The 9,565-nt window shown below is 41.2% G+C and overlaps 1 protein-coding gene across 1 annotated transcript; it reads left to right on the top strand.

Annotated features, from left to right (window-relative positions):
* The first annotated feature begins 2,516 nt into the window (after positions 1–2,516).
* KRT24 (keratin 24) lies at positions 2,517–6,628 on the top strand. The gene is made up of 8 exons (XM_068978074.1): positions 2,517–3,131; positions 3,933–4,015; positions 4,382–4,538; positions 5,032–5,193; positions 5,291–5,416; positions 5,763–5,980; positions 6,216–6,328; positions 6,525–6,628. The coding sequence occupies exons 1-8, from the start codon at positions 2,517–2,519 to the stop codon at positions 6,626–6,628; spliced, it is 1,578 nt and encodes a 525-aa protein (XP_068834175.1).
* Positions 6,629–9,565: the final 2,937 nt, after the last annotated feature.

The raw sequence follows: 9,565 nt of genomic DNA, 5'->3' as shown, positions 1-9,565 counted from the left end.
ATCTGAGATTTCTAAGTTTCGTCAAGTTTCTTTCACTTAGGTATTGTGACTTTCTCTATACTTTTTAGCCAATGCCAGCCTTTATGAAAGTGGAAAGATTACATTTCACCTTTTGAAAAGGAAGGAAAAGAAAGGGACTGTTCCTCCCAGAACCCTAATATTTGCATATAATTTACCCATTAGTGTTTAGACTTCTTTAGTTTCATAGCTTTGGGGAGAGGTTAGGCAAGGTGACCAAAGTACTTTAATGGGTGGTGCATTTTTTAACTTACTTTAGAACAGTGTAATGAGAACTACTCCCAGTTTAACGATTTACAGTTTCGGAAACACCTTGAACCCTCAAAGCTAAAAGTAAAAACAGTGACACACCATTACTGCAAAACCAACGCAGCAGAGCCTAAAAGCTAAGAACCTAAAGAGTTACGCAGTGAAAGGAACAATCTCCTGTTTGATAGTACGTCCCCATCAAAGGCTGTCTAAGGAAGAATTCAAAGCAGGCAAAACACTGGACAACAAACAATTGAATATAAAGATTCAAGAATGCACACAGTTTAACAGAGACTGCCAAGATAAGCAAGAAAGCTGTAAATAAAAGTCAGCGACTTGGGCCTAAAGCTCAGCAAGCCAAGAAATATTTTTGAAAGCATCTATACCTTCCCCAAAAAAACCGCTTTTTAAAAATTGCTGCAAAATGCCCATAATGTAAAATTTACCATCTAAATGATTTTTCAGTGTACAGTTCAGGAATGTTATGTACATTCACATTATTATGTGACCAACCTCCAGAACTCCTTTCTCTTGCAAAACTAAAACCCTGTACCCATTAAACAACTAATTTCCCCTCCCCCAGTCCCTGGTAACAACCACTCTATTTTTGGTCTCTGAATTTGACTACACCAGGTACCTCATATAAATAGAATCATGCATTATTTATCTAAAAAGAAAAAAAAAAAAACACCACACTTTCAAACCAGAGAAACTAGTAGCAGAGGCAAATGGAAATAATCTAAAGAACAAAGGGACAGAAAAACAGGAAGCAGAAAGTGAACAACGGGGGAGGATTCTAGATTTCAGTATCTATGAAATATGATCTCAACCATAACGTTAGTTATCAGAAGTGGATCTAGGTCCTCTTTTCTAAATATCTTTCAAACAAAAACAGAAAAAACCTGAGCAGAGAGTTGACTGGAAACTACAGATTTGGGTACCTGCAAAACAACTCCAAGCCTAGCACTGGTACTCAGAAGTGAATCACGTAAAAAAATTTTTAATAAAATAAAAAATAAAGTAAATTTAGGGAATATCCTGGCAGTCCAGTGGTTAAGATTCCGCGCATCCACTGCAAGGGACACAGTTTGCTCTCTGGTTGGGGAACTAAGATCCTGTGTGCCTCATGGTGCAGCCAAAAATAAATGAATGAATGAATAAATAAATTTTAAAAGAAGGGATTCAGATCCTCTTCTCTAGTTATCGACAAAATCAACATTCTGTCTTCAGTTCTTAAGGTCTGAGTCTAAAGAAGGAAGTTGATGTTGTTGACTTAAAAAAAGTAGTCACAACCTAGACGTAGAGAGTCATGCTTTAGTTGGTGGGAATTTTTAGGACCTGAAGCCTGGGAACAAAACATAACTCTCAGCTTCTAGGTTGTGACTGTTTTTTAAGTCACCAGTATCATTATATCATACTCTAGTTCAATCAGAAAGAAAAGCATCTTTGCAGCACAGCATCACACCACTAACTCTGACCTGATACTAAAACAATCTGCCTCAACACTTTCTCAATCTTTCTTAGACTTTCTCTGAGCAAATAAACGTCATTAAGATCTAATAATGCACACCTATAAATGTGGAATACTATTGTTTCAGAGTTTCTTAGTAACAGTAAAAATATCTAATTCGATCTCAAAATATTATGCAAAGAAAGACAGTCATCTTAAGTCACAAACTTCAAAAACCTTAGAAATAGGCAATTGAAACAATCAGAGAAGGACAATCAAACCTGAAAGAAATGCTGATGCTAGAGCTCATTTCAACTTAAAGAGAACAATATGAACAAAAATCACAAGTTTGATGGGAAATTTCCATTCTCCTCATATTAAGTATATTTTAATTACACCTGTTAATCTGGGGATATGCCCTGCAATTGGGAAATCATGAAGCAAATTTAACACAATTACTCTTTCAGAAAAGAGTTATCAGTCACCAAACCTCTGAAAGATTAAAACTGTAATTCTGAAAAAAATTTTTTGCTTTGCTCCACCTTATTTCTTTTCTTAATTTAGTAGAGGCCCGGAGGCTCTGACCTAGCTTCAGAGAATGAGCCAGTAGAGTGGGTTCAGAGGGAAAAAAAATCATCCAGTTGCAGATTAGCCAAGGTGTTACAGGGATTAAGAAGTGACACGGCAAAGGAACACCCTAAAAGTGTGTATATAAGGGTCCAAAAGGCAGCCTGCAAATAGGTTCTTCACGATCACCTCTCCCACTCACCTGGACAAGCCAGACCTTCGCAGGAACGCTATGTCTTGCTCATCTCGCATGTCCTCCTCCAGGGCTGGAGGCAGCAGCTCGGTCAGAGTGTCTGCTGGTGGCAGCAGCTTCAGCAGCGGAAGCAGAATTGGGCTCGGGGGAGGCTCTGCCCGGAGCTTCCGAGGAGGCGCCGGCAGCTATGGCCTGAGTGGGGGCGCAAGCGGAGGCTTTGGAGGGGGGTTTGGTAGCTGCTCAATAGGGGGCGGCTTTGGAGGAGCTTCAGGTTCTGGGATTGGCTTTGGTGGGGGCCTTAGCTTTGGTGGGGGCTCTAGCTTTGGTGGTGGTTCTGGCTTCGGCGGGAGTGCGGGATACGGTGGAGGCGCTAGTGGAGGTTTCTACAGCTATGGTGGTGGCGTGGGTGGTGGCGTGGGTGGTGGCCTTGGTGACGGGGGGCTTTTCTCTGGAGGTGAAAAGCAAGCCATGCAGAACCTCAATGACCGGCTGGCCAATTACCTGGATAAAGTCAGAGCCCTGGAAGAGGCCAACGCTGACCTAGAGAACAAAATCAAGGAGTGGTATGAGAAGTTTGGGCCCGCGTCTAGGGATGGTGGAGCTGGAAGAGATTACAGCAAATACTATCCAGTCATTGACGATCTCAAGAATCAGGTGAGACACTAGCCATGCTGAGTTTCTATTATTTCTGTATCTTTCCCATTTATTCAGATCATGAATGATGACTTTAAGTCACAGTATTATTTGAAAACATATTTGTTCTGTTGTATGTGTAAAACAGGATGTGGAGTGCTTTAACTGTGACACTGAATACAAGACATCCAAACATACTAATTTTGTTTGCATCTCACATTTGAGTATTTCCACAAAAGAGTAGAATTTACACAATGCCAGCAGCTAATTAACCTAAGAGTGATGGCCATAAATCGACACTAGCTTCCTCTAATTTTTCATCGTGATTAATTCTGGCAGGTCGATGTCCTTTGGCCTCTTGCTAGATTTAAATAGCCTTACAGCTATTTTTCTTCCTAGAAAACCTGGTGCAAATATTGTATGAGAATGTGATGGAGTCTAACATGCTTAGACATAGTTGTATGGGAAATATATTTTTAAAGACTCTTTTGGAAGTGAAAATCATGTTTCACACTATTTTCTGAAAAAGCTCATAGAATAACTGATCTTCCAAAACAGCAAAAATATGTAGAGAATTGTGTTCTGTGAAACAATGTTCCATGCTCATTCCAGCAAATGTGCAGGCTGCTAATTTTTGCAGAAGGATGTTAGTCTAAGCACATTAGGGTCATCAATGCAGGTGTCATTACTAAGCAAATTTTCAAAGCAACTCACCTTTAAAGGTTAACTCAGGAGACATCTACTCTCACAGATGGACATGTAGACATAGGTTTAAAAAAAAAAAAGCAACCATGATTTATTCACTATTATTGACTTTTCTAGATCATTACTGCCACCACTGAAAATGCTGGGATCATTCTGCAAATTGACAATGCCAGACTGGCTGCTGATGACTTCAGACTGAAGTAAGAAAAGTGAAGACTTGAAAGCAAGCCTTGTAGGAAAATAAAATTCAATCCCTTGGCTTGGTTTATTCTAAATTTTAAAGCAATCTTCTAGGGGATCAAGACCTAAATTCACAAGGGTACATTTTACAAAACCCTCATTCCACAAACAAGAACAGAATGAAGGCAATTTCAGGATGAAATTTTGCTATCAAAAATATTGGCCATCAATAGAGTTAATGTACGGTTCAGGTTTTGCTTTACAAGGGGAAAACTCCCAAGAGAAAACATCGTTCATTGATCAAATCGCTCAGGGGAGAAAACATTTTCTTGCATATGTGAGAATGCACTGCACTCTTTGAAATGGGCTGTACTGTACTCTTCCAGATATGAGAATGAGCTGCATCTCCGGCAGACCGTGGAGGCAGACATCAATGGCCTGCGGAAAGTCCTGGATGACCTAACCATGACTCGCTCTGACCTGGAGATGCAGATTGAGAGCCTCACTGAGGAGCTGGCCTACCTGAAGAAGAACCACGAGGAGGTAGGAATGGGGTCCACATTAATCAACAATGCTGGCCTACAGAGGTTCCCCCACATCCATTCTATAAAAATAAAATACATTCCATCTGGATGGACTTTCAACTTCTGTAACCAGGAGGAAAAAAGTAATCATGAGAAAATTATATGTGAATTTGGTAGGGTGGTTTTTTTTTTTTCCTTTCGGTGTCCTAGTTTCAACTTTTTGTTGGCTTATGCACATCTTAGGAAATTATTGCTTTTCTTTTAAGTTTCTCTTTTCTTTGTTGGCTGCACTGGGTCTTCATTGCTTCATTTCTCTAGTTGTGGCCATCAGGGACTGCTCTTTATTGCAGTGGCTTCTCCTGTTGCAGAGCCCTGGCTCTAGGGCACACTGGCTTGAGTGGTTGTGGCACCCATCCTCTGCACTGGCAGGTGGATTCTTAACCACTGGACCACCAGGGTAGTCCTGGAAGTCATTACTTTTCATCACTGTGGTCCTTTTTGCTTCGGGCTAGGAAATGAAGACTATGCAAGGAAGCTCCGGAGGGGACGTGACTGTGGAAATGAACGCTGCCCCAGGCACAGACCTGACTAAGTTACTGAATGACATGAGGGCACAGTATGAGGAGCTGGCTGAGCAGAACCGCCGCGAGGCCGAGGAGCAGTTCAACAAGCAGGTAGATCATCACCCTGAGCCTCCGAGTCCATGGCCCCATATGAGCCAGTTCCTGTCATCGCACCAGCCTGCAATGACTGCATTTTATTTGTATTTAGAGTGCCTCACTGCAAGCACAGATCTCTACTGATGCCGGGGCAGCCAGTTCCGCCAAGAATGAGATCACAGAACTGAAACGCACTCTGCAAGCCCTGGAAATTGAGCTGCAGTCCCAACAGGCCATGGTTTGTGCAAAGAACGTCTCACAACTCTCCAACAGGGAAGTTGAGCAGTTGGTTTCCTTTCTTTGCCAAGATGTCCCACTTGGCATGTCATAAAAGCAGGATTAGGGAAGACTGTATTATGGTTGTCAAAAGCATAAGACATTCCAGTTAAAGATAATGTGTCTATTTCCATGAAAGATTTAGTTTCAAAAATAATGGCAAGAAAAATTAAGGAAGCAGAGAAAGCCGTAGAGGTGGTAACTCATGGAAAGTGCATGTCTCCTAGTATCTTATAAAATGTATTTTTTTAAAAAACCACCCAATGATCTATTTTCATGGTGAAATTTTAATTTGCTTTTTCTCTTAGAAAAGCTCCCTAGAAGGGACCTTGGCAGACACGGAGGCCAACTATGTGGTGCAGCTGTCACAAATTCAGATGCAGATCAGCAGCCTGGAGGAACAGGTCTGCCAGATCCGGGGTGAGACCGAATGCCAGAACGCAGAGTACGAGCAGCTGCTGGACATCAAGACCCGCCTGGAGATGGAGATTGAGACCTACCGCCGCCTGCTTGATGGAGAAGGAGGGTAAATGAAAGTCAGAACATGCTAAATGCAGACCTTGGTGTATTTATGTTATGCAACCAAAAAGGGGCACGGGGACCAGGCTTTTATTTATAATGTAAGAGTGACATGGTCCGATGAAAAGACTGCTGCCATCATGGGAACGAGCCCACTGCATGTCATGGGAACGAGCCCACTGCACGGAGGGTTTCTCCTGCCTTTGCAAAGTGCAAAAACAAACAGTTCTTTTTTTCTCCAGTGGTTCTGGTTTTGGAGGATCTGATTATAGAAGTTCAGGATCCAGAAACATGGGATCCAGGGATTCATCCGTGTCTGATGGCTCAAGATCTGGAACTTGTGTCCAAGGCAGAGGTAGATAATTTTTTCATGTTTCTGATTATTTTAGAATTGAAACATAAAGACATGCTTTGCTTCTCATACAAAAAGTATGTACTATTGTTCACATCATCTTACCTAGATAGAACATACTCAGTGAATATATTTGGATTTCTCTTGATCTGTGTTTCTGTGAGTTTCCAGACTGATATTGTGATCCTGTGATTTTCAGACCCAAGCAAGAGTAGAGTGACTAAGACCATCGTGGAAGAGGTGGTGGATGGCAAAGTCATCTCATCTCAAGTCAGCAATGTTTCTGAGGTGAAACTGAAATAAGCAATTTCCAGATCAACAAGAGTGTCTTTCAGAGGAAAAAAAAAACAAACAAACTCTAAAGGACACCAATGAAGAAATTGCATCAATCTAGCCATCTTTCAGGATCACTTCAGGGAAAAGTATCTATCCAGAAATAGAAGACGAACAAATTTTTCTGCATCCTCTTCTTTTCTTATTAGAATGCTCTTGAAAAAAGTTGAAAAGACAGCTTTGCTCTAATTGCTTCTGTGCTTCAATAAACTTACTTTTGCAAGTTAACTACATTATTCTTGAATTTTTTTTTAAGAAATGCAATACTTTAACCTAGAAATGAAGTTACCAATTATGACCTGGCTGCATTATCATTATGAATAATAATGTATGAAACATTATTTATATAGTATCTTCCTCATGAGAATCAAAATTATAGCCATTTTATATGTGGGAAATTTTAACAACATCACATTAGAACACATTGATAGTTGACATTAGACCTCAGGTCTCTATGATTGTAGTTAACAGTCCAGCCCAAAGAAGGATGACATTATTTGAATAATCAATCTATAATTAATTAATATCTAATTTCTTTTTTCTGCTTTTATTTTTGAGTTTTATTTTATATTACAGTAAGTTGTTGTTTAGTCACTAAGCCTCTTCCAACCCCTTTGCGACCCCATGGACTGTAGCCTGCCAGGCTCCTCTGTCCATGGGATTATCCAGGCAAGAATACTGGAGTGGGTTGCCATTTTGTCCTCCAGGAGATCTTCCTGGCCCAGGGATTGAACCCAAGCCTCCTGCTTGGCGGGGGGATTCTTTACCACTGAGCCACCTGAGGCTCTTTTATATTATAGTTGATTTACAATGTTGTGTTGGTTTCAGGTGTACAGCAAAGTGATTCGGTTATACATACACATATATCTGTTCTTTTCCAGATTCTTAATATACAGTTTCTTTTTGTCCATCACTGAGCCGGGGATTTCATGAGATAAAAAGAAACATAAAATATGCCTCTTACTTCGAAAAGTTTACATTTTAGATGGAAAGGAAAGCTAAAAGCGCAAAGAAGACAGCAGACAATACAGGGTGTTACTACTAAAGGGCTTGATTCCACAGTATCCACCAGAAGTGCCACAGGAATCTGACAATCCACGTTTGCAGGACACTTAGGAGAATGGTCAAAATAAAAATTTTAGGAAAGAAGACGGGATGCGTGATACGGTGCCAAATTCCTGAAAACTTTCAAAGCCCCAAAGAGAAGAGATGCTCGGACATTTGCTCCCTCATCAAATCTGGCCATGGAAAAGCCAATGGCACCCCACTCCAGTACTCTTGCCTGGAAAATCCCACGGATGGAGGAGCCTGGTGGGCTGCAGTCCATGGGGTCGCGAAGAGTCGGATACGACTGAGCGACTTCACTTTCACTTTCCACTTTCATGCATTGGAGAAGGAAATGGCAACCCACTCCAGTGTTCTTGCCTGGAGAATCCCAGGGACGGGGGAGCCTGATGGGCTGCCGTCTCTGGGGTCGCACAGAGTCAGACACGACTGAAGCAACTTAGCAGCAGCAGCAGCAGCAAATCTAGCCATATCTCTAACCAAATTGTCACATAGCCAAGCTGGTGTTTCCTTTTCCCCTGCAGAGCTCTGTCTTGCCTTGCTGGGAAAATGAAGCCTGTTAAAGTAGGGTAGAGGGTAATATAGATCAGTCTCAGAAACAGGCAAAGGACAAAGCCAGATTCTATAGGACTTTCCCACTCAAGGAATTTAATAGAGCCAGATCACAAATCAGATCATCAATCCCACAAGCCAGTCCTCAAGAAAAGAACATGGAGCTTGGCACAAAAACTCAAATTAAATATTACAAAAGGGTAAACTTGAATGTAATTCACGGAAACTGCTCCTTCAAATATAAAGTCAATAAGAGCTGTATGAGCGTATCATACCTTAATAATAAAAACAACCAAATAATGTAGCTTTTTTCTTATAGGCACATTGAATAAAAAATTAAAATGAACCTAAAAGCACCCTATAACCAGAAAATGAAGTTAGTACCTAAGCATCAACCACTATTCAGAGAAAAAGAGCAACATTCTCTCAAGTCAAACATGTGTTTCCCATCAAAGCATTACAGCAAGTTAAAACTTGGATGTTTCTTCTCTGCTGAAAAGTTAAGAAATGTGAACTGGCTGATTCAGCTTTGATTAAAGACAGAAGGACAGACTTGGAAACCAGCTTATATGTGGCCTCGCATCCTTCGGGCCGTCATGGTCACATCAAGAAAGCCTCTCTCCGTGAGTCATCCCAAGTCCAGTCTTCCAGTCCTGTACTACCTGGGACCTATGTCTATGGCCAGTATTAGCCTCATGTCAGGGCGAAAATATGTGGCTACTCTGAAGATTATCTTCAGGTGAAACCCTCATTCTGGGTTTCCTTGGCATGCGTTGAGATGCTGCATTTGTACTAAATGATGGTTTACAGATACAGAAAGTTCTAGTTCATAACCACCAAGTTGCTGAGATGCAGTAGAATGTGTTATGAGCTCATCCAATTTTAAAAATTGAAATTATTGAATCATTTTGGATTGTAAAATTGATTTAGAGGGCTGAATAAATACTAAGGACAGGGTGTTCATATGTTATTGTTTGACATTTCAAAGACAGGTACTGGATTCCAGCCTATTGTCGTTATTCAGTCTCCAAGTCATGTCCAGCTCTTTGAAACCCTGTGGACTGCAGCACACCAGGCTTCCCTGTCCCTCACCATCTCCCGGAGTTTTCCCAAGTTAATATCCACTGAATCGATGATGCCATCCAACCATCTCATCCTCTGTTGTCCCTTTCTCCTCCTGCCCTTAATCTTTCTCAGCCTCAGGGTCTTTTCCAATGGATTCCAGTCTACCCACCACAAAACTTATCTGAAGATCTGGAAACTGTTTTAAGGAAACTGCAACAGTTGAAT

The sequence above is a fragment of the Capricornis sumatraensis genome, chromosome 8 (genome assembly GCF_032405125.1).
Source record: "Capricornis sumatraensis isolate serow.1 chromosome 8, serow.2, whole genome shotgun sequence".
NCBI lineage: Eukaryota > Metazoa > Chordata > Mammalia > Artiodactyla > Bovidae > Capricornis > Capricornis sumatraensis.
The sequence above is the reverse complement of the archived record's forward strand: the minus strand, read 5'-3'. Positions and strand labels throughout refer to the sequence as shown.

Coding starts and splice junctions, on each gene's coding strand:
- KRT24 (XM_068978074.1), top strand. CDS start 2,517: ATGTCTTGCTCATCTCGCATGTCCTCCTCCAGGGCTGGAGGCAGCAGC. Junction 4,539..5,031: donor TGAAGAAGAACCACGAGGAG/GTAGGAATGGGG, acceptor GCTTCGGGCTAG/GAAATGAAGACTATGCAAGG. Junction 5,194..5,290: donor AGGAGCAGTTCAACAAGCAG/GTAGATCATCAC, acceptor ATTTGTATTTAG/AGTGCCTCACTGCAAGCACA.